The sequence below is a fragment of the Natrix helvetica genome (assembly GCF_964273705.1).
Source record: "Natrix helvetica genome assembly, chromosome: 5".
Classification (NCBI taxonomy): Eukaryota; Metazoa; Chordata; class Lepidosauria; order Squamata; family Natricidae; genus Natrix; species Natrix helvetica.
In genome coordinates, this window is record NC_138551.1 from 80,008,068 (window position 1) to 80,033,727 (window position 25,660).

General features: G+C 38.3%; 1 protein-coding gene across 1 annotated transcript in view; it reads right to left on the reverse strand.

Moving 5' to 3' along the window:
* Positions 1-25,660, reverse strand: part of PTEN (phosphatase and tensin homolog) — a 59,961-nt gene that overhangs the window by 19,674 nt on the left and 14,627 nt on the right. Inside the window, exons 3-5 of the mRNA XM_081954836.1 lie at positions 22,211-22,255; positions 20,334-20,377; positions 17,376-17,614 (exon numbers count right to left, since the gene is read on the reverse strand). Coding sequence (XP_081810962.1) covers positions 17,376-17,614; positions 20,334-20,377; positions 22,211-22,255 — 328 coding nt within the window. The remainder of the gene's footprint in view (positions 1-17,375; positions 17,615-20,333; positions 20,378-22,210; positions 22,256-25,660) is intronic.

Consider the following 25,660-nt stretch of genomic DNA (forward strand, 5'->3'; position numbering starts at 1 on the left):
ACTTTGCATAAAATAGGTGGATACTGATAGGTAACAAAAAGAATCAAATGGACAAAATGGTTTATATTAATAATGCTTAATGACCAATTGTGTTTTGAGATAGACAAGACTTCTTGTCAGATCGTTGGAATGAAAGCAAAATTAAACTGGGTATATCTAATGATTAGTGCTTCTTTCAGTGCTATTTAAATTCCGAAACATCAAATTAACTTTTTATTTTAGGTGAGATTTTGTCTACATTTTGTCTATTGCAAACATATTATTATAGGTCATCTTGAACTATCTGGCAACCCTAATAGATTTAAGTATATCAAGATCCAATTTCTGAAAATATATATATAGAAACATTCTCTTTAAAAACTAAAATGCTCACTTCCACAAATTTTGAATGCATAATCATCACTTTTCAAGAAAAGATCTCAACCCAAATTTATTCATGTTTAATTGGGAATGCAGTGAACCTAACTCAAAGTACTAACAAGGTTATTTGGAACTATATATCACAGCGGAAGTCAAATTCTTATGGAATCATCAGTTCCTGAAGGGAAGGCTTCTGTGAAGAATAGTAGCTAGAGAATTATACTCTGAGTCTGCACCTTGGCATCTAACGGCTACTAATGTCCAAAATGATATCTCCCTTGGCATTTATTGACCCCTTTAATCAGTTTGCCTTCTGGTAAATGGCCTTTTACTATTTTGTGGCAATCATTTTGGATAATGCCCATAAAATGCTTTCAAATTTCTAAATGCAACCACTGAAAAGGCTAGGAATGCTCCATTACAATCTTCAAAATCTGAAATATATTGCTTTGAGTAAGGCAGTATTCTTTACATAATATGAGAAGAAAGCATTAAGTAACTCTTTATTATTCACTCCTTGAAGCATGCAAGTTCTTAAAGCACAGCAAAATACAGTTACTTTGATTGTACTAAATCATTCTCAATATCAAATGGCCATTTTAAGTGTTCTGAGTTCAGAACAAAACATCCAGTGTTTGTCCCAAGATCAGGACACAGTGATGTATTTACTGTATGTCATTTGAAGTGTCCTACTACTCATCTATGCATTCTTCTAAGCCATAGAAATTTATAAAATGCAGTAAAACGTGTGATCTATGCTCCCACTGAATGGAACTAACTGAGGGCAGGAGAGGAATATATTAATAATCAATTAAACATATATTTAGCTTTTTGCCCAACAGCTAAGTTTATTGCTTTTTAAAACATCTTTGCTGTGTGGAGTTTTAGTTCCAGTTACTTAAGAAAAGGAATTGCTCATGTCCATTAGGAAAACGTGATTTTTTTTTTTTAGTGCAGCTAGCTATTCATGGGTTGGTTTGAAGAAAATACCTTGCTACTGATTCTTTACTCGGCTAGGTTCTGTGGTTACTGTCCGAGTAAGCAATATCACAAGGGTTGGGTGGGGGAGCGAGCACTATGTACGCTACCTTGAGCTCCTACAAAAATAGTTCCTGACGTATCCCACATCAAAATAGTAAAAACTGGATTGGAATTCAGCAAAATGTGCTGACATGACTTTTTTTAATGTGGATTTTTTTTAATGTGGAGTTTAATGTGGAGTTTTTATATCTATGTTCAGTATTAGAACATTTACATTCAGGGCAGGTGCCATGTTTTTATTATTACTAGGGAGAAGGAACAGCCAAGGACCATATTTCAACAATCTCCTAGCACGGCCATGATCAGAATTTCTGGGATACGTTTCTCAAATGCTAGGCTTTACTGGGAGTGGTGCTACTTTTCAGGTGTGTCCAGTCTACACAAAAATTTACACATGATTTTTTAAATTGTTTCTGCTAAAATAAGGTAGAAAATAATACTATTTGATGATGTAATTGAAGGCAGAAGAGATATGAGCCTCAAACAGCTGCCTGTTTATGATTAAGGTAATGCATTTGATAAAAGAAAACCCAGAACTACAGTACTGTGTAAAAGTTCTAGGAGTTGTGCAAGTAGCTGTAAATTAAGAATACTTTCAAATATATTTTTAAAATTGCTTTTATCAATTTACTAAATGCAAAGTGAGCAAACAGAAGAAAAATCTAAATCCAATCAATATTTGGTGGGGCTACCCTTTGGCTTCAAAACAGCATCAATTCTTACATTTGAGACTTGCACAAAGTCAGGAATTTTGTAGGATTAGAGGCAGGTATATGATTAACCAATTATACAAAGTAAGTGCCAATGATCATCTATTTCATATGTAGGCTGAAACACAGTAATTACCTGAAACAGAAATACCTGCCTAGGAGGTTTAAAACACAAGTTGAGGAACAGCCAAACTCTGCTACTAACTCTGAGGTTGTAGAAGACAGTTTCATGTCACAGGTCACATACCATGGCAAGCTTTGGGCACAGGAACAAGACACAAGGTACCATAGTTATACAACATCAGCAAATATGATTGGCCCCAAATTTATTCTGCAGCAGGACAATGAAACATACATCCAATATCATCAAAAACTATATTTAGTGTAAAGAAGAACAAAAAGTCCCGGAAGTGATGGCTTGGCCTCCACAGAGCCCTAATCTCAACATCATTGATTCTATTTTGGATTACAGGAAGAGACAGAAGGATTTGAAACAGTCTACAACCCCAAAAGATCTGTGGTTAGTTCTCCACGATGTTTAGAATAACCTACCTGCCACGTTCCTTCAAAAACTGTGTGCAAGTGTTCCTAAAATTGATGTGGTTTGAAAGGCAAAGGGTGGTCACATTGAATATTGTGGATTTCTCTTCTGGTAATTTACTTTCCATTTTGATAATTGATCAAATAAGCTATTAACACCTTTATTTCTGAAAACATTCTTAATTTACATTATTTTTGCATAACTGCCTAAAATGTTTTCACAGTACTGTATGTCTGTTTGGACTTGCATTATTGCTTTTTTCTTCTTCTTCTCAGATGCTCAATAAACATACTGCTTGTAGAATAAAGTACAGTTATCTTCTATACCAATCCTTACCTTTCTACCCCAGAAAAATTTAACATGGAAAATATTAATCTGTTAATAGGAGTAAAACAGTCCTGAAATTGTACAACAAGCAATTGTATTTTAATTGAATAAAGCAAGATATAATTTGATTCTTGGAACCAATCAAACTGAAAAATAGAAACGACCAATAAGTTATTTTGGATGCAGAAAAAGTGAACTCAACATGGAAAAGCATATAGTGGTTTTCCAGTTTCCAAATATGTATAACAAAGCTAATAAATACAGAAGCAATATTCTGTCATAAGCAATGGTGTGAAATTGAAGAAAATATTGTGGTTGCTTAAATACAGAAAGCTACAATAGTGAGAGAAAATTTGTGGACACTTTAGAACTATCCAAATATGCAACCCATAATGCAAACAGAGCTTCCTCTAAGTCTAGTTAATAGAATCTTATTAAGCAAACATACCCAAAACAGGATATTGTGTTGTGTCTTTACTGACTATATTAAGACATTTATTGTCGTTCCTGGGAACAGTATGAAAATCCCTATGAAAATCAGTTCTCTTACAGGGTGTAAACTAAGCTAGATGTTCCAATCAATAAGATGATAATTGAGGATGAGTTAGAGAAGCCTCACCTATAATATACTAACACATTGGTTCAATCCACAGTAAAAGAGATAGTATATAAATAGTTGAGGTCTACCTATGATGCCAATTACAGGCCTCTCTCATCTTTTTAAGTGGGAGAACTTGCACAATTGGTGGCTGACTAAATACTTTTTTGCCCCACTATAGATGATCCATCAGGCAATGAGATCATTTTGTAGATAGATGAAAGAGGAACTTTGGGACATTTACATGAAAAGTTACTTTAAAAAAAAAAAGAAACACCGCATTTCAATAAAAGAACTTCACCCAACATGAAGCAAGGCAATCGAAGTATCATGGTATGAAGCTGCTTTACAAGATTAGATTCCTAAGTAACTCTCCTGGATGGTGCCAGCAAATTCCACAGAAAACTGTCAGGTATCTATCCATGAGCTGAATGTTAAACTGCTCCGAACACTGAATTTAAACTACAACAGAAGGACTGAAGCAAAATAAATTTTACAGTTACAATGACTGAGTTGAGCACTGACCTTAAACCGACTGAAGTGGTTGCAGCTTGACCTGAACTGAGCTTTACTTGCAAAACAATCAAAAAATGTCAAAGATTTGAATTCTATAAAGAGGGTAGGCCAAAATATGTTCAAACCAGTATGTGGGACTGACCCACAAGTGAGGAAAACTTTCAGTTGAAGCCACTCTTGCTTAAAGAGGTACTACCAGTTTTTAAATAAAAATTTTCACAAGTTCTCTCCAACAATAGCAGTGAAATGTTGGCATAATATGTTCAATGAAGACAAGATAAATACAGTACATTGTTTTGTGTGGTGCCTGTTAAGGAGATATATATTAATAGAACTTTGATACATCTCAGATCAGAATTATATTATTGCAAGATTATGGATAGTTCTAAAGAGTTCACAAACGTTCTCTCACTGATACTTTTTACAATTTCTACCCTATTTCCTTGAAAATAAGACCTCCCTGGATAATAAACCTAATTGGGCTTTTGAACGCATGCTCTAAAACAAGTCCTCCCCTAAAATATTTAAACGCATGAGCAGCTGGTTCCCACCATTTCCTGGTGGTGGAAAGGGGGGGAAACATGCCCCACATGCATCGGCCATCCACACAGAATGGCCTCACAGAGGCCGCTCCCACAAACCCTAGCTACCATGCCCCTTCTCTTAGTGGCGGCCGCAAAAAGAGCAGCAGGTCCAGCGACACTAGGGCTGGCAAGAGTGTGCCAGAAACAGAGACAGAACTTCCAGCCCTCTCTGGATCAGCTGATCTGCAGGCCAAGGTTAAAAGGCCTCCTGCAACTCAAAAATAATAAGACCTCCTTGAAACAAGGCCAAGTGCTTATTTCGGGGGTTCAAAAGAAAATAAGACCCTATCTTATTTTCAGGAAAACACGGTATACAATACTCTTTCCCATATACTTTTGAAAGGAGAATTAATACTGAGAAATCAACTTTGTAAATCACAAATATGAAGAGTTCTTATGCAGACTGGCAATAAATGCATATAACTGAACGAAGTGAAGACAATTAGAAGTGCCAATATTTTAGTGTAGCTTGTATAATGTGTGGATGACTTGCATTACATTTTTGCTTTCAATCACAATATAATTCAGACATAAATTCCAGCTGGAATATTCTGGGCTGTTAATTATTAAGATAGCACAATGCCTGCTACCCTGCAAACTTTATGGGCAAACCAAGTTAATGCATTTCTTAAAGGATGAGTCACATGCTATCGAGAGATGCTCAGTGAAATGTCTCCTTATCAAGAAATACTGGCAGAAATCATTGTCACTTGGAAATTGAAAATTTATGGTGAAAAAGCATAAAAGATATCTATAACACTCCTTTATCACTCCTTATTAGCCAAGGAAGAGAAAAAAAACTGAAATATGTTGACAGTGACAACTCCCTACTAAATACAATGGGATGACATGACAATAAATATGACAATAAATATCATTTCTAAAGAATCAGAAAGTACATGCACTTTTCTTAAAAAGAACAATGTCTTCATTGCCAGCAAGCAAAACCTCTAATAATGTTTGTTGAGATGTGTGCTTTTCTCTCTGCCATTATAAATTACTGAATTACTAAATTACTAAATTTAGTAATTACTAAATTACTGAAAAACTCTTGGACAAACTTTCTAAGGATAAGCTTTATCCCTCCTCATATTATAATCAATAATTCTCAGACCAAGAAAGAACAACAGGACAGTCAAAATCTGCACAGTAATCCAAAGGAATGGATATTAGCAACATAGAATAGGGCATGGTTGTCAAACTCATGGCCCTCGGGCCAGATGCGTAACATGCTGACCCTGTCCCTGCCCGGTTTAGCAAAGAAGGGAAAGTCCCAATACATCATATGATTTTGCTGTGACGCCGAGTTTGACACCCCTGGAATAGGGCGTCATGTATGGGGATTGAATAAAAGGTAATGTTTCCAAGTTGCTAACAAGTGGCAATACTAATGCACTAAGAAGCTCTGATGAGGTCTTTAGCGTGTCTCTTCATTTCACAGGAAATTGGTATAAGAAAATATTGTGCTGCTGTTGTTCATGAAATGGGACCCTACAGTTTAATACTCATCAGCACACTTTAAGCAATGCGCCATGAAAGAATTTTTTTACTGCCAAAGAAATCCCTCCAATTGTAATTCACTGCCAAATCAGGTTGCTTATAGAGATAGCTGTGTTGGTGTGAGTACTGTGCATCACTGTCCCCCAAAAACATAAAAAGATAGTAAACTGTGAAAAGTTATTCCAGGTGATCAAGAACGAAGAGGATAGCCCTTGATAGCCTTCAATGAGTTTCACATGAGAAAGTGTTGATGAATTAATTAAGGTCAGTCAGCAGATGACTCAAGGGGAAATTGCTGCCAAATCTTTGGCATGTGTGGGTCACAGCGACGTTCTTGAATTCTATCAGGTTTGTGCAAGAAGGGTTGTCTCTATGCTGATAGCAGAAATCAAAGTATCAAAAGCTGAAATTTGCCAGCAATTGATGTCATGGCACAAGAATGAGGGTTAGAAATTTCTTCATAGCTTTATGACAAGTCTCTACTGTTAGCTCTTTCCAGTTTGTCCAATATCTTTTCCAATTTCCAACCACTTTCATGATCATTCCTTGCAAATCCTCCAACCCCCCACAATCTCCAATATGATTTTTTTGCTCAATACTCAATTTCACAGTGTAACTGACTCCTATACCCAATGTCATACAGCTGCTTCCCTAAACCATAGGCAATCCAGAGATTGCCATAAAGCATCTAAGTAACAAAAACAGCAAATCACCACCAAAACAGGAAGGGGACATTATTTTTAAAAAACATTCCAAACCACTATGATGGCAAAAAATGGGAAAACAAAAAGTTACTCTTTTGCTCTGTCAAGCAGATCTGGGGTCAACAGCATGGAATCTATAGTTACTATTATACCAATTATGCTATACAAACAGGCATCCATCAGACAGTTTTATTTGGCAGTGAATGAAATGGCATTTTCATTTACATATGGGGAGGTTGATTTCTTGCCAGAAATTGACTGGAGAAGAGATAGAAGTCGTCTATTGCAATTACCCTAGGAAGAGTGAACTTCTCTCTTGTCAAATTCCAGCAAAATATATTCTCCCATCTCCCACAGCAGGACAACTGATCTTATCTCCAACGATATGCACTGAAAAAAATACCTTTACAATTATACATTTTATTTTAAAAATGAACAGCTGCATTCATTTTTCAAACAACCAAACCACAGATTTATAAGCCATTACGTTGCAGGACGTAACAGTACAGCTAACTATGGCCCCTCTAAATGATAATAGTAGCTGGAGAATATTCAGCACAAACTACCACATCTCTAGTTGTGTTCCTCTTGTGTTTAGTTATTTTAGAACTTTCTAAGTGTTTGAAGTTCTGAATGCATCTTTTAAGCCTCAGGAAACTTTATGATTTGCCTTCTATACATATAAGCAACATTTCTTGAAAAGAGAAATGATACTACTCTGGGATAATTCTGAAGTAGTTTCAGAAGGATCATGTGGTACAATAAAGTGCAAACCTATTGCAGCTGAGAAAGGGCGTTGGTCTTAGCCAATAAGCCTCTTCTCATAAGATGGAGATAGCATCCAGGCATGAGTTGACCTCGTCTGCTCACTGATTGGACTGAGTCTGTCAGAGCTGTTAGGACACTCCCTTGTTGCTAGGGCTCTTCAGTTTTTGGCGAAGGTGAAGTGACAGACTCGATGCGTCTTGTGGTAAAGTCTTGTTCGTTTGGAGTGAGAACCAACATTCTTTAGGGTGGGGCTGGATGCTATCTCCACCTTAGGAGAAGAGGCGTATCAGATAAGACCAACACCCTTTCTCCATTGAGGTGGAGATAGCATCCAGGCATGGGACATACCAAAGCTAGCTTGTCTTTACGGGTGGGTTGCCGCCTGGTCCGAGGTTCCCCATCCTGTGTGAACAACCTGTAGTACCCATCGGCCAAACGCTGTCTTGGCCGAGGCAAAGCTGTCCAGTTTATAGTTCTTTATTAATGGGGAAGGAGAGGACCACATGGCCACTTGGCAGATCTCTTCTAATGATGCCTGTGTCGTCAATGCTGCGGTAGTGGCTGCGCTTCTGGTAGAGTGAGCGGTGATTTATCCCGGTAATGGCGTGGTCTGCAGATCGTATGCTTTAGCAATGCATGCCCTTAGCCATCTATCTATAGTTGATGATGTTACTTTCCTGCCCAGGGAAGAAGGCTGGAAGGACAGGAAAAGGGACTCCAACTTCCTAAAGGTGGAAGTTCTCTTTATGTATATCTTGAGAGCACTCCTGGTGTCCAAGATGTGCCACTTCTTCTCCAGGGGGTGTGAAGGAGCCAGGCAGAAGTTTGGCAGGATCAGTTCCTGGGCCCTGTGGAACCAGGTGCACACCTTGGGGACAAAGGAGGGGTCAAGACATAGCACTACCCTTTTGGGGTGGAAGATACAGAGGTCTTTCCCTATGGAGAGGTCCTGCAGTTCTGAAATCCTCTTGGCTGAGGTGATTGCCACTAGGAAAACCACTTTCAGGGTAAGAAAACATAAGATGGATGTCTGTAAAGGTTTGAAGGGAGATCCGGTGAGTTTAAAACCTTGGACAGGTCGCAGGACTGTTACCTGTGCACCACTGGTGGTCTCAGGTTAAATGCCCCCTTCAGGAATTGGCTCACCGTGGGGTGCTTTATTAGGGACTGCAGCTCCCCACAGGTCAGCAACGAAGCCAGCGCTGCTACCTGCCTCCTGAAGGTATTTGGAAACATACTCCTGTCAAGTCCATCCTGAAGGAAATCCAGGATCTGGGGCACTGTCACCCCTGTGGGAGGTATGTCCTTGCTAGCACACCAGGTACAAAAGGTCTGCCAGGTGGAGTTATATATGCGGTCCGTGGAGGGTCTCCTAGAGGCCTGGATGGTCTTAATGATCCTGGAGGAAATATTGTCCTCCCTTAGAACTCCACTCAAGTGCCAGGTGGTTAGCTGGAGCCACTGTGATTCCGGATCAACCAGCGACCCCTGGCTGAGTGAGATCCTGTCTTCAGGGATCCTCCAGGGCCAGTCCACCGATAGGTTCAGTAGATTGGCAAACCATGACCGTCTGGGCCAATGAGGGGTGAGAAGTATGACCTCCACCCTCTCTGCTAGAACCTTCTGAATGACCCTTGGGATAAGGGGAAGAGGAGGGAAGGCATAAAGCAGTCCAGGAGGCCAGGGACACCAGAGGGCATTGACCCCTTCCGCTCCTGGGGCTGGGAACCTGTCATAAAACATCTAAAGGTGCATATTGTCTGGGGTGGTCCACTACTGGGAGGCCGAAACGGTCCATGAGTTCCTGGAATAGTGGGGGGAGCAGGCGCCACTCGGCATGGTCCACTGGAGCTCGACTGAGCCAGTCCGCCTGCACATTTGTCATCCCTGAGATGTGTTCTGCCACGATGGATAATAGATGCCTCTCCACCCAGAGGCCCGTAGCTTGGCCTCCTGCATGAAAAACCTGGAGCGGGTCCCCCATGACAGTTTATGTAAGCTTTGGTGGCCACATTGTCCGTCAGAATCAGTACATACTTGCCTGCGACCGTCTGTTGAAAGTGACGGAGGGCCAGGTGGACCGCTCTTAGCTCCAACCGATTGATATTGTGAGTCCAGTCCCTCTGGTCCCACTGTCCCTGAGCCATCTGCAACGAAGGTGCCCCCCCCCCCATCCAAAGAGGTTGGTGTCCGTAGTCACCGTCAGTCGCTCTGAAGCAGCACCCCCTGGCAATAGCTGGGGACTTCCACCAACACAGAGACCGGATGACTTCCAGGTGAACGGTGACCCTGGCTAGGGAACTGCTCCTGCCCTTTCTCTGAAATGGTAAAAGGAACCATTGAAGGTCTCTGGCGTGCAGGCGCACCCAGGAGACGAGGGAAATACTGGACAGCATTTTGCCCAGGAGCTGTGAGAGCTTGGCCAAGGATACAGTCCGCTCTCTCTCGACCTGCCTTGTTAGGTCCCTGAGGTTGATCTGGCACTCCTGGGACAGGTAAACACTGCACGCCACCGTATCAATAAGTCCTCCTAAGTGGAGCAGCCGGTTTGTTGGTTCAAGGTGACTCTTGTCTATATTAATAGAGAAATTGTGGGACTGCAGTGTCTGGGCCGTAACTTTCAGGTCCTCCCTGGCTTGGATGACAGATGAGGACTGGATCAATATATCATCTAGGTAGCATTGGACCCACACGGGCATAGCCCGTAGATGGGACGCCAATGCTGCCAGGACCTTTGTGAACGACCCAGGCACCTAAGAGAGGCTGAATGGTAAGGCGCTATACTGATAGTGACAGCTTGCATAATGAAATTGGAGGTATTGCTGATGGAGAGGCAAAATGGGAATATGCAGATAGACCTCCGTTAAATCTATGGATGTGAGGAAGTCGCCCTCCCGTACGCCCCCCCAAATGGTCTGCAACAAGTACATTTTAAAACGCCTGTAGAGCAGATGGTGGTTCAGACGTTTGAGGTCTAGAATAGCTCTCCAACCACCACCCCTTGAGGCTTTGGGGATCCCAAATAGAATTGAGTAGAACCCCTGCCCTAGTTAGTCCTCTGGTACCTGCTGTATGGCTCGAATTTCCAGCAGGCGCTGAATTGCAGACTACATGAGGGCCCTTTTGCCAGATTATTCAAAACTGGGCAACAAATGAAAAACCTTGGGGGTGTGGAGATATATTCCAGGGACAGCCCAGACCTCACCGTATCTCTGGCCCATGCGTCAGAGGTTATTTCCTCCCATCGGTCTGCAAAAAGAGCCAAGTGGCTTCTGATGGGAGGAAAGAACACTTTGGTATTAGTGGCGCCAGAAGAACCGACCCCCTCCGCTGCGAAGGGCCACTTAGACTGTCTACTTCTAGATGGTTGGTCCGCCTGTTGTCGTTGCCTAGGGATGTAACCCCCCTGGAGCCTGAAATTTGCAGGTCCGTAGTCTGGGGCCCAAAAAGCAGGATGTCTCAAGTAAGGCGAGGGATGGAAAAAGCCCCTTCTGGTGGCCGATGGCAAGATTTTTCTCTTGTCCCTGGTATCCACCAGAATGGGATCTACAGGTTCTCCAAACAAGGACCCCCCTTTGATGGGGGCTGATGCCAGGCACCATTTGTGTCGAACATCCACCTGCCACTGGCACAGCCAGAGTAAACATCGGGTCGCAACCGATGAGACCATAGACTTGGATGCAAATCTGGCAGCGTTGAATGTGGCATCAGCCAAAAACTGGATCGCTACCACCAATTTGTTGACATCTTGGTGCACCCTGGAATCGGTCGCCAGAATCCTATTCTGCAGCAGACGCAGCCAAAGCAATGAGGTCCTATTGAAGAAGGAGACAGTTGTGGATGCTTGGACAGCCCAAGCCATTGCTTGATGGCTTCTCTGCAAAGTAAAATCTACCCGTCTGTCTTCTGGTTTTCAAGGCTTCTTCAGATACCCCCGTCATGTTGGAGGAGGTGTAGAATGCTGCGACCAGAGAGTCCACGGTAGGCAATTGAAGTGACTGGGCCAGCTCACAAGTCACACTGTAAAAACGTCTATCAGCAGAGATTGGCATAGGACCTGAAGTAGGAGAGGCCCACTGCCTTTGAACCACATCCATAAAAACGTAGGTGATGGGATAGTCTTTGCTTCTGTGGTGTGCCTTAAAAAGAGTGGATCAGCTGAAGCAGATGGTGGCTACATTGCAGTTGCAGCTGCCTTGGCCCCTAGATTTACTGAAGTCTTGGCCTTGAAGAGATTTGAAGAGGGACGGTTGGAACAATCCGGAGAAGGCGGCTGTTCAGGAATCATGCCTTCATCCTCTAATAAGTCTGCATCCCTTATCTCTCCCTCCTCAGAAGAGGGGAATTGGCTGCGCTGCGAATGGGTAGGTGAGTATGCACCAAAGTCTGCGTTCTCTAGCTGTAACGCAAGTGCTGCTAAGGATGCATGCCTAGACTGGTGCTGTAGCCCGGCCGCAATGCCTTGCTTTATGGCATTTGCAATAATATCCTGGAAGTTTGGCAGCGCCACTGGATTTGGCTACAATCCAGAACGAAGGCCTGCAGCCGTTAGTGTGAATGTGGCTTTTGGAGCTACCTGCCTGAGGACGGAGGCTGATCTATCATGGCAGCTGAACTATGCAAATCAAACACCAATCTCCATAGACCTGAGGTGCTGATAGGGAAAACAGGGCTTGAGGGAGAAATTTGTTCTTCAGCTCACCCTGGTGACAGAGATAAAGTGTACCTGCAATGAGATTGCCCTGACTCCCCTCTGACATGGGAGCCTTGAGCCTTTTGGCTACTAGTTTTGGAGCACAGGCGATCCAAAGTCTTCTCCCTCCTTTTTTCGTATTGGAAGCAGTTTTAGAGTCTTTCCAGGATTTTCCTAGTTTGGGAACAGCCTTAGAGCTTCACTTGTGTCCTGCTGATGAAGAAGGCAATAATGGAGGCGCAGGAGAAACTTACCATTAACTCTGGAATCTCCAGGTCCCTGCCTCTGTCAGAGCCTCCTTCGCTGAAATCAGCTGCTGCTACACCCTCTATTTTAAATTTCTGACAGGCAGGCTGATTCCCTCCTGTCAAATGGCTGTTTTGCGCTCTTTTCTGAAGCGAGCACCTGACTGCTGCTCTAGAAACGCTCGCGTTAAAGCCAGGCTTTTGAGCCCTCTATTCGTTTATCCAGTGATTGTGAAACAGTCTGCACGATTAGGCTTCAAGTGCTACTGCCGATAAGGGGGGAAGCTCTTTGATCACTGCTGCTGGAGTGAGGAAAGCCCAGTAGCTTCCGACATTGTAGATCACACCCCCGCTTCGATCTGTGACCGCCTAAAATGAAGCTGCTGCAGGGAAGCTCCTGCCTACGGAGGTGCAGCCCTTGCAGTTTGAGTGATAGCAGGATTTTACTGTAAAACTAAAGAGCATGAAGCTCTTCCCCACAACAACACGGTGTGCCAAAGGCTCCCCTACAACCTCTCAGAGTGCGAAGCTCTGCAAAACAAAAGCGTGCCAATTTAGTACGAGGCTGCAACAAGAGTGTGGAGCTCTGTGAAATGGGCCCAACCACTTGCTAGAGTGGTGCAGCCCCCTGACCAAGCCTCTCTGTGCTGAAGTTGGCAATGCCAGCGATGAGGCCACCTTCTTGCACAGCTCCAGCTGTCAGAATTCCAGCAACTGGAGCCTGGGCCTCCAGCTGCTGAGCTGGCTGCAGTTTCTTATTACTGGTCATGGGGATTACTCACAAATCCAAGATGAAGTTGTAATAAAGTTCAGAATTTGAAGAAAGTGACAAATAAAATTGTCAGAAACAAGAGATGACACGTCCGTTGTTATTGAGGGACTGAGTCAAAAGTTGGGGAGCCCTAGCAACAAGGGAGTGTGCTAACAGCTCTGAGAGACTCAGTCCAATCAGTGAGCAAATGAAGTCAATCCATGCCTGGATGCTACCTCCACTTCAATGGAGAACTGAGCTGAGAACATTACTCTCTCTTTGAGAACTATATTGGATATGGCTGGTATTATCACAGGAGACAGTCAAAATATGGAGATTAAGGGCAAACCTATGCTTCTGTTATTAGGCCTAGATTCTTCTCATAGTCACTCATGCCTTTAATCACCTAATGTTTGGACTATATACAGTACAGAGCTGCCCTTGAACAGTTAGTCCTCAACTTACATTCACAAGTGGGACTGGATTTTCCATTACAAAGCAATAGTCATAAAACCAGACAACACATGGCTGCATTGCTTAACATTAGAAATACTGACAGTCCTGGTTGTTACAGCAAATCAAGAATTGCAAGATGTTAAGGAAGTACACAACCCAACCCAAGCCATTCTGGCTTGGTCCTACTCAGCCCCTAGCCTCAGTAAGGTAAGGGACTGCCTACAACTCTCTTCACCCTATCTCCATCTCTGCCCTCTTGGTCACTCTGCACCTTGCTTTAAGGGGCAACAGGCAGTCCCCGAAATATGCAATGGGCTATCCCACTCACCCTTACGTACTCCCAAGATTCCTGCCAAGCCAATGGCAGAGCAGAGTGCTCTGAAACCAGAGCAACCGGTTTAAACACTCAAATAGCTAACACACACTCTCTCTCTTAATCTCTCTCCCTCCATCTCTCTCATACAATTGATAAATAAAAATGTATATAAATTATCATTAAAATTAAATTAAGGTTAAAAAAAACTAAATTATACAATGATGACAATTAAAGATCAAAAGCAGGGGAGGGGGATTCTATGATGGCCATTTAACATTGGAGTATTACAGGCAGGGGGATTCTCAAGGGACTAGCCAACCTCAGTTGCATGGTCCTCTGTGCCCCCCCCTCCATGCAAGGACACAGAGCCAGGTTTTTTACCTCTTTGAGGAAGACCATGAGCAGGATGTTCCACAAAGTAAGGGCAGCCATAGGCTCTCTTCCTAGATCCAATATACCACATCACTAAGCTTAGAAATATTACAATCACCCCAAAAGCGCCTTCTATGTAACCTTTATAGAGTTGTGGGTAATCTTTGATTTCATTTCATGAGAATGACTCAGGAAGAAATTACCTACTAAATGACTAAAACAATAGACTGCCTTCTTCTTAGATTAATAGTGCTATTTGGCAGGTGCAAATCCAGAAACAATGCCCCAAATCCAATTCAGTCCGCCTTGTATAGTCCATAGACATTTCTTTAATACTTTAATAATTTCCACCATACTTTGGTGGAAATTGCATTACCTATTAAAGCAACAACAGGTTGATATAGAAGGCTCCCATATGTAAGCTAAACTTGCTTCTGTTCAGACCAGGAGGTGGAATCTGTCTCACATGTGTTACTAAAATGTTCATTATACACCAACTGACAATTAAGTTTAATACTTCTAATTGTTTATAGCTCCTGTTGCAATTGCAACCAAGAGTTCATTACCTTCTCCTAGATGAGTACTCTTCAGAAGCCTCTATGATGTTTGCAAAATTCTGATCAATAGCTATAGCTAGTAGAATCTATGAGTTTGTCCTTTATGTTATTGTTAGTGTTCATTGCTTTAGGACTTTCCCGCTATTTTAAAACTTCATTTTTATTGCTATTACACTTTATTACTGTTCTTTTCTTGTGTTTAGTCTTAAACACAAGAAAACACACTATAAATACATTTTGATTGGTCAAAAAACCAAAAAAGTTCCTGAAAACTGCTTGGACACATATTAGTCTCAGAATTTGTGAATATTCTAGTCTGTTATGATGAGAAAAAAGGTTTGGTATATGGAATCACTTTGTTAGAAATATCACTTTTTCCATGAGTTCAAATATGTTGCAATTTAATCCAAGTAGGAAACATCCTACAAAATGAACTACATTATTTACTACCTTAGTAACTTGAGCATCTTAAGCAGGATGTACAAACCATTTAGGCTGAGACCAATACTTGGTCTTCAAGTGTCATGCTAGATAACTTTATTTCAAAAAGCAGTAGCATCAAGTATATAAATTTACATAAATCAGTTAAAATGATTATATACTTTACACCCTCTCTCACGCTAAAATTACAATTTGGGGAAGTTATGTCATTGCAAACTAATTGCAAAACTCTACAAAGAAACTGTGCTTCCTGAATTTAAGGATCAAATAATTTTTTGATTCAATGCAAAATATATTTAACTTAGATTTAGTTAGTATTTCTATCTCAAGAACTATTTGATATATTTTTAAATTATCTAGTATTTTAAAATGTACATTTTATATTTAAGAGTTAACTAACACAAATAACAATTCTTTTCACCAGGACACTGATCTGTGACCATATTTTTCCTACAATCATTTTTAATAGAAATAGGAAGATCAGTAAAGTAGCTACAACTTAATAAACGACCTAACTGGACAACTGTATTGTCAGCTGAAAATGTACTTCTTTCTGAAGATGTATGTAAAATTTAACTCTGCTATAATCCCTTTTATCCAACAAATATAATTTATAAAATAGGAAAATGGCATTTTGCAACACTAAGAGTACTAACTATGTCAATTGTACATATTTGAAAAAGCACAGTTTGGAAATGATGGTTACAAACTTTCTTAATTTTAAAATTGAAACTTTCAGTTTCAATCCTAAAAGTTGGATTTTTCAGGTTTTAATCCATTAAAATCCTTTTGCTTTAGTAAAAAAAAATGTTCAATTAAACCAATAGATTTTTTTGAAGGCATGCACTTTCTAAAGTATTTGGAAAGCAGACGCTTATCCTCATTATTATGAACTAATGTATCTTCTAAAATATTTTCATGGTTCACCTAAAACCAGTAGCCTTTTTCAAAATTTTCTTTTACTTACATGCAGGGTTAAATAAACCAATTAACTGAAATACATACAATGAATCAACTAAGCAACTGATGCTTTATTAACATATAAGCAGGAAGCAGACACATTAATACGGCTTCCTTCCCAAATGAAACATAGCTGTGCTCTTAACAGCTGCATCAGTAAGATAATCCTATGTGAGGTTTTCATTATGTGTATTTCCTCTTTTAATAAATATATTTCTGACATGGATCAAAGGGAAATATGTAATTTTCTTAACAAGGTAAGAGCCCCGCAGATTGACCTTGCATTCTAATTACTATGCTGATATTTTCTTGGCAATAAAGCAAGTCATTTGCTATTGCCTTCTTCCAGGATGTTTCTTTCATTCCCACCCCCTTCCAAATTTCCCAGCCTAGTTTGTGGCATTGGGATTTTCTGGCAGTTTCCCATCTAAATCTTAACAGATCTGATTTGTTGAACGGTTTTAGATCAGCTAAATTCAGCAAAGTGCCTCTAGTTAATGTATATCTAGTAAAAAAATTAGTGATACTATACTTGTATGAAACTAGACAGTGGAAACAGGAAATAAATCTATTTCACAAATATTACCATAATCATATATAGACATTCTAAAAGAATATTCACTAAATGACTGAATGGTTACTATTACCAGATTTCAAATCCAAAAAAGTGGAGCAAAGTACACTATGGAGAATCTCAAATCCTAAATGAAATTTACTGTTGCAAAGAAATATAAATACATTTTTACACCTAAAGGCAGATGTTTCTGATCATGTAAATCAAAGGAAATTAAATAAGATAGCAATATTATTAACTGTATGTTCACCGTCCATAATATGGTAAGGACAACACCTTCCCCCCACCCCCCCCAATGAAATCCAAGAATCAAGAGTCAGCAAAGAAAAGAACATCAACATGGAAAAAGCAAGTTTCTTACCTTTTTATCTCTGGTCCTTACTTCCCCATAAAAATCTAGAGCTTCTTGTGCTTTCTGAAACCTTCCTCGATGTAACAAATAAGCACAAATCATTACACCAGTTCGTCCCTTTCCAGCTTTACAGTGGATTGCTGCAACATGATTGCCATCTTCACTAAGCCATCGATCAAGATCTTCACAAAAAGGTTTGATGAGCTCTAGCTGTGGTGGGTTGTGGTCTTCAAAAGGGTACTGTGCAACTAAAAACCAAAAAATGGTATTATTAAATTGAACGCTAATTTTCAAAGATATTTGTAGTAATCCTTGCTAAAAAAAATCAGCTATCTTGAATTAAAAAACTCTGGATATTTCTAAGTCTAACTCTATTATAGGTTTCCATGTACAGATTATTTTAATAACACTGGCTTCACAACTCAAAATCTTCATCACTCCCCATTTCCTCCAGGAAATTCTAATGAAAAAAAAATCTAGATACTGAAAACTATCTGCAATTCAGTCTAAATAATCTATCTGACCATTTAGTTTTTTTAAAAAAAAAAATAGTTAAGAGATATACCCATGGCTTTGGTTTACATATGCGCAGAAACAATAATTGCAACTAGATGTAAAATATGATTGGGTTTCATATGAAACATCTTTAAACTCATTGACTCCCTCTGTCAACTTTTGCATTTAGCACCAGCAAGATAAATGGAAGTGTCTGTTTTTATTCTTTGTTTCCTTTTTGGGAGAGGGGGCGGTTTAGAAATGCGAAGAATAAATAAATGAATAAATTTATGAATCATATTAAATCAAGTTTCTGGGTGGTAAAATAAATAGAACTGAAATAAGACAATTACCTTATTTCCTTAGTACAAAATTTAGTTGCAAGGTGTGAAATCAATGAGATATATTCAGACAAATCAAAAGCTACCAAGCTGGTCAGCAACAAAAAATATTTCACCACCAAATGTAAGAAAATAGTCTTCTAAGTAGCTTCAGCCTGCATATCGCTGAGTATCAAAAGTTCCTTAAATCACTAAAAGTACCAGATGACGACTGCTGAACTTTCTACAAAGCTATATCCATTCTTGCAGATTGGCAATTTGTATAGGTTAGATTCTTCTCACCCTGGCAATTTATCTGCATTGCAGTATTAACAGCCCCTTAATTCCTTCTTGATAATGGTTGTGAAGGGGTTCTATAGTTACATTTCTTACTGACTGAGGCAATCTGAGGGAGAGGGGGGGATTCCCTTGAGATCACTATTGAGAAGACATTTAAACAGGGGCTGTAAGCCTTCATGATAGCCAGATCATGAAAAAATGGACACCTTATTCAGGCACATGATTAAACATGTGAAAGGCTCAATCTGGGTAGAGAAAGGGCTGCACACACAGGTCTCTCATACTTGCTCTAACCTCCAGCCCTTCAGCTGGAAATTTTTGAGAAGGGCAGCTGCTCTTAAATTCTGTTGAATTAACCACTAAGCACAACATGCAAAACAATATTCTTTATGGTTGATATATGAACTGCTTTCTTTCTTTAAATTGTGATTTCCAGTTCAAAAGTATACATATTTTACATGTTTTGACAAGAAGCCTATCTGCTCCTCCTCCTCAGAAATAGCCCTTTACTGTTAAATATACACCCATTCCCAATAAGGCACAGAATTAAGGGCCATCTTTTACAGTCTTTAAGTTACTCCCCTCATCATTATTTTACACCTTGCTCTCTGTAATATCAGTTTGTTATTTTTTTTATTAAGTCAGTGGACACAATTCTTAGGAGAGAGGCCCCTAAAATGTTTGTTTTCAATATGCCACAGGGACTAAATATCTGAGAGGCTCTGCTTTGAATTGCAAGTCACAGGCTATAAATATAGTGTTTCCCCTTTTTAAAAATTAAAATAATTCAAAAATAATAAAATCTTACAAGCTATGGAGCCCAACAAGTAGCATATTGATGGTTTTTTTTCATCATAAGATGGATATTTTACTATATCAAATAGAAGTACATGATGAAACAGCTACAAAAGCTGGTGCATTAACAAAATAAATTCCTTGCTTATTGTATGCTGAGGTACACAACTCATAATCCATGCATTAACTCCTGTGACCTTAGAGTATTCCCAGACTACATATTGAAGTTATTTACTTATTTTATTTGCTTTAAAGTATGAGTGATGAAATCTGACCCAGTGTCAGGATTTTTGGAGGGTGGGGGGTAAGGATTTCTCCTTCAAAAACAAACTTCTTAGAGATCTGATAGCTGCCTTCTCTCCAATGAGATGAATTTTACTACTGTTTCGAATAAATCGCTTCAATTCCTCTATTACCAAAAAGCTGATAGGGTACACTCTGGATATTTCATCACTTCCTTAGCTGAACTTCTTGTTGCCCTCAGAGATCAAATTAAAATAAAGTGCAAATTCTGACTATAAAGAAAATATTAGTCCTAACTTACTAAATCTTACAAAGAGCCACAAATCTATATCTCATATAACATTCATCTCTCTCAAAACATTAATTCTCAAAATATGGAGCTACTCGTACAGTTAAGCTGCGTAAGTGCGTAATAACCTTTTAAGAATAAGCAATTTCTGAGGGGTTGGGAAAAACAACTCAGCATCCCAAACCTCTGAAGAGCTGTTGAAAGAGCTAATTCTCAGTCTTTTAAATTGTTTGCTTTGGGGGTGTTTAAGAGTTGGGGATAGGGATACAAGGGACTAAAAATGAAAATCCTGAGACTGAACTCTTGCATGAAGTTCTAGGAGATATCTGGTGTGCTTGGAGGTCATTAGGTCATGAAATTTTGTGAAGAGATTACCCTTCCAGAATTAACCCCTCAAAAAAAGGGGATGAAACTAAAAGGAAAACTTAGGTTACTAACACAAAACCCTTCAGAAATGGAATTATTATTGAAGGGTGTGCTTACTCTCCTGTTGCTTAGCTTGTGAGAAATACAAAACAAACATACCTCTGCAGTTAAATTTGGCGGTGTCATAATGTCTTTCAGCACATCTGAAAGAAAAAAGTTAAAATTGCATGAAGCATTATTTTATCATTTAGTAGGGGGACAAACCTATTGTATTCAGTACAAATTTCTTTCTACAATCTAACACTACAATAATAAAGAAAAGAGTGAAGCACTACTGTTTGGGTGTTCTTCATGCCATATAGATAAATGGAGGTACAAATAGTCCTCACTAACGGCTCCTTTAGCAAACCATTCAAAATTGCAACAGGGTTGAAAAAACTGATTTATGATCACTCCTCAAATTTGCAGCCATTGAAGTGTCCTTGCAGTCAAGTGACTGCAATTCAGGCGCTTGGCAACTGATCCACATTTACAAGGATTGCAGCATCCCACAGGCACACGATCACCATCTACAGCCTTCACGGTCAGTTTCTGACAAGCAGTCATTGGGGCAGCTGACAGGAAGCCATAAGTCGCAATCACCTGATGTTGTGCTGAGAACTGTAGGATAGTCGTTTAATCCCAATTACAGGTAGTCCTCGATTTACAACCACAACGGAGCCCAGAATATATGTGGCTAAGTGAGAAATTTGTTAAGTGAGTTTTGCTCCATTTTACGTCTTTGCTTTGTTAAGCGAATCGCTGCAGCTGTTCAAATACTGACACAGTTGTTAAGTGAATCTAGCTTCCACATTGACTTTGCCTGTCAGAAGGTGGCAAAAGGGGATCACATGATCCCCAGGACACTGGAAATGTCATAAATATGAACCAGTTGTCAAGCATCTGAATGTAAATGATGTGACCATGGAGATGCTGCAATGGTCGTAAGTGTGAAAAATAGTCATTTGTCACTTTTTTCAGTGCTGTTTTAACTTTGAACTGTCACTAAATGAAGTGTTCTAAGTCAAGGACTATTGGGAAATGCATCTGGAAGTGACACCATTAAGTAAGATGTAATTGCTTGAAGTTTCACTTAATGACATTAATTAGCGAAGGTTTTGTTAATCTCAATTACAGTTGGTAAAAGAGGAATACCTGTACATTTGAAAATATAACAGCTATGTACAGAACCCTTTTCTTATATGTGGCATTAATGTGACAATCATTGTACACCTAACTCCTAATAAATTTCTACCCAAAATAATAAAATTACAGTGTGCATAACTCTGAAAATAGAAAAAAATGTGATTGCAGGAAAGAAGATTAACTCAAATAAAGTGTGCATTCATATCACTGTTCAGCTATGAGGTTCCTAGGCAAATTTGGGACTCTGATTAATATATTTATATTCCTTCCCTAATAACTCTCTTCTACAAACAAATAAAAGCAACTCCTAACTAAATAATACTGAACTGAGTAGGGAAGCAAGTAATATAATAATAACCCTTATTCCTATTAAACCTCAAACCTAGATTTTAATAGGAATATATTGAATCTTTTTAAAATCAATATTTTAATATTTTATTTTAAGAAAATCAGTATTAAAATATGCTTACACCTGCTTTTCCTAATAAAGATAACAATTCAACTCAAAAGTCTCAATTACTTTACAGAATAAAACATCATCTCAACTTATGAGTTATTAATGTTCCAATTCTTTTTTTACTCATTATGAAGTCATTCACTGCTAAAACTAAAACAAGTTAGGTGACATATCATTGTTTCATAGGTTTCCTGTTAAAGAACCTGGCTGCACAAGTGAGTGGGAATGTGCAAGTAATCTGGCAGTGCACGAAACCACGCCCCCAGCCCACGGAAAAACTGCCCTCTGCAGAACTGGTCCTTGGAATCCAAGTGGTTGGGGGCCACTGCTCTAATGCATTTTAATATATTTTAAGGCCAGTATCTATAAAAGCTACATAAAAAAGAATACTTACAGATTGTATATCTTATAATGGTTTTTATGTTTTGAATCCAGAAACCTTGAAAGAAAAAGTGATACGTTAAAATCACTTTGACGCTATTTTTTTAAAAAGATAGAATAAAATACATTTGAGAGCAATTTTGATCAAATAATATTTTATGGATATACCATATAAACTGCTGCTTTTCACTATAATCTTTCCCTTAGTTATAAATTTAAGGAAATGTTACATTTTACTTATATATATATAAAACTCTAAAAAGTATTCCTGTTACTGAACTGAAGAAAGTTGAATTTCTAGGCACCATCTACACCGAAATTTAATTTTAACTTTCATACAATCTGTCTGAAATAAAAATAGATGAAACTCTACTTCACAATAAAATAAGTAGAATCAGCTTCAAATTTGTCTGATATCAGTAGAATAAACCCCTATGTCAAACAATCAGGTTTTAAAGCAAAAATGTGGTTCTATACATTTTAATTACATCCACAATACAGAATGTACAGTACTAATTTTCTCTCACTATTCTAGGAAATCCCAATATTCAACAATTAATAGTTAAAATTTGACTCATGTGCTGTGTGGTTACTGACATTTTTTAACAATTTGAATAGTTCCTTCAAATGCTGGGGCACTGCATCATTTATAAAAAACCACTCATAAAATTTATCACACATATTTAGACAAATGTGATTATTTCTTGCATAATCATAATCTAACTTTATGAATCAATATTTCTCAAACTGAAAAAAACTTCACAGAACCAGTTGTTAATACATCAAATCTCAATGAGATTTAATAGAGGTTAAATAACTGAGAGTTTAAATGGGGATCTAAGTTTCTTAGGGCAAAGATGTTATCTAAATAACCAACAGCTTCAAAACTGAAAATTCCAAGGCAACAATCCATAAGCTATGAGAAAGGCAGGACAAAGACACACCAGATTTAAGCTGTAGTTAGGATAAGAAAAGACTATATGCTAATGATGTTAGAGAAAATCAACTGTTTATATTGGCTTCATCTTGGTATGCAATAAAGATTCCTATCTAGTCTTGTTGAGTAGGCTGTCTGGGAAGCTTATGCTGAGTTCTAGCTTGGACACCTGACAAAATCTGTATGCTATGGTAAATCATCAATTCAGGATTTCAAATTTATTTATGAATTCTTGTTTACGTAGAAGTAATTCAATCTACATTGTTAGCATTAAGGTAGCTGTTCAATTGTGTCTTCCATGGTATTTAACTACTTGGATGAACTGATTAAGCTCTATGCATGAGTGCATTGCTACTGCATACTTGAGACAGAATTAATGGTTTAGTGTTATTGCAAAAATGGACAGAGATACTTGTTATACATGCCAGTTCATAAATTATCATGATTATTTCACCCATAAATCCCAAGGAAAAATTATAAAAATGTATTCTTATAGCAATGTACTCAAATCCTGCTATTATCAAGTTTCAATTTTAGAGTCATAGTGTTAGTACATAAATAATGCAGTTTTTATATAGAATTGCACCATTATTTTACTCATTTTATCTTGGGAGAAAGTATCAGAATGCCATTCCTCAAATTCCAGATCTCCTTGTCCAAAATGTTATACCATACTATTAGTATATATGATAATTAATACTTTTCAAGTACTTCTTTTCTGAATAATTTGCTATCATAACAAGTTAACCCTGATTCTTTTAAAAGCATGTTTTAATAAATATATTGTAGTAAAAGCAAGCTGAATTGTAAAAGATTTTAGATTTGTATTTAGTTATTTATTGTCAAAGAGATTACTTTTAAAGTCTTAGTTAAAAATTGCATCACAGTGTAACAAAGTTTTATTTACTTTGGGTATCTACAAATTATACTAATCAGTATATATAATCTGAGAAGTAATAATATCTAGCAAAGCTTCTTTTTTCAAGTATTCATTATTTGCTGAAATGCCGTTCATGTAACTGAAATACCTCCAGATTTGACCTATCCATGAAATGTATTTGCAGAGAACAATTTTAAAATCATAACTGATTGTTGTTCTTTTTCCAACTTACTACCCTCTTCATAGTCTATTAAGCTTGATTGTCAAGTTTCTGGATGAGAAAATGAATCAACAGAAAGCCGGTAAGTCAAAACCACAAATGTAACCATTGTTTAACAGCTCCAACATTAGAGTACTTATTTCAGGATTCTTTTGTTTGCTCTAACTAATACCTATTTTTAAAGTATTTCAATTAATCAGATGAATAAGGTCTTTGGAAGAAAGGCACCCTATTCTTCAGTTTTATTTTTTAAAGAACAGTTTTATCCTTTTTTAAATCTCTGAATGCACCTAAAATACCAAAAATTTTGCAATCTCTATAACATTTCCTATCAGAAATAGTATTGATTAATTCTGTACATGCAGGAGCATACTGAGCTTGTTGTGATCTCAGCAGAAAGATATTTAAAATAAGACAACTGGAATGGCACTGGATACTAGTTTTACTACAAACGTAATCAGTATGAACACTAGGCAGGATAAACATGATAGGAGATTGATCTGTGTAATATTTAAAAAGCCATCTGAATTGAGACGTTTATTCTCTAGTTAGAATTGATAATATTTGAGGCAAGTTTAAAGAGTTTAGGAATCCTTGTAGACATATCTACCATAAAAACAGCTGCTTCTATAGGCATCCCAGGCTGAGTACATATTTATGCATGACCTATAGTTTGAGGGGGAAAACGCCAGGAAAAGCTACAAAGCAATTGTGCTGTGCTTTCAGAGGACGTGACAGTCTTAATACTATGAAGGGGTTTTCACTTCACCTCTCTGAAAGCTTTAAATTAAATATGCGCTTCAAGGAAGTCATCCTCCAAATTATAACTGTGACATAAAGAACTGTGTCTATAGAAATGTATTCAGGTCTATAAATCATATGCAGTAAAGAAGATGCTAGGTCCGAGGGAACAAAAGATCCCTTTATTGTTTAGCAATTTAAACTCAAAGTACTACTTATTTAATGCCATTATCAATGGCATTTTATTTTTCCTCTTTTAAAACAACCCTATTTTACTACCTGCACTATATATTTGTACTACAATTGATGAAGTGGAATGATAAAACTTGTATAATAATAAAATTAGATAACCCTTATGGTATTATAAAACATTTTTTAAAAACACCAAATTGTTTTGTGTAAATTTCCGTTCTCTCACTCAAATAAAACTTTAAGCTCTGTTTAAAAATAATTTATTTTTAATACTTAATTTCTTTTAAAAAATAATCAAACAAAGGAAGCAGCAACAATAAAGTATAAGTTTAAAAAAAGGAAATATATTTGCTATATCTGTGGCCTGGCATTGGAGGAACATGTTCACAGACAGTGACATATTAAAATGGGATGGTTTCACTACAGTTTGTGCAGTTATTGTGCTTTTAAGGAAACTTTTGTCAAACTTTTTTCAAGGTAGTAAGATTATTTC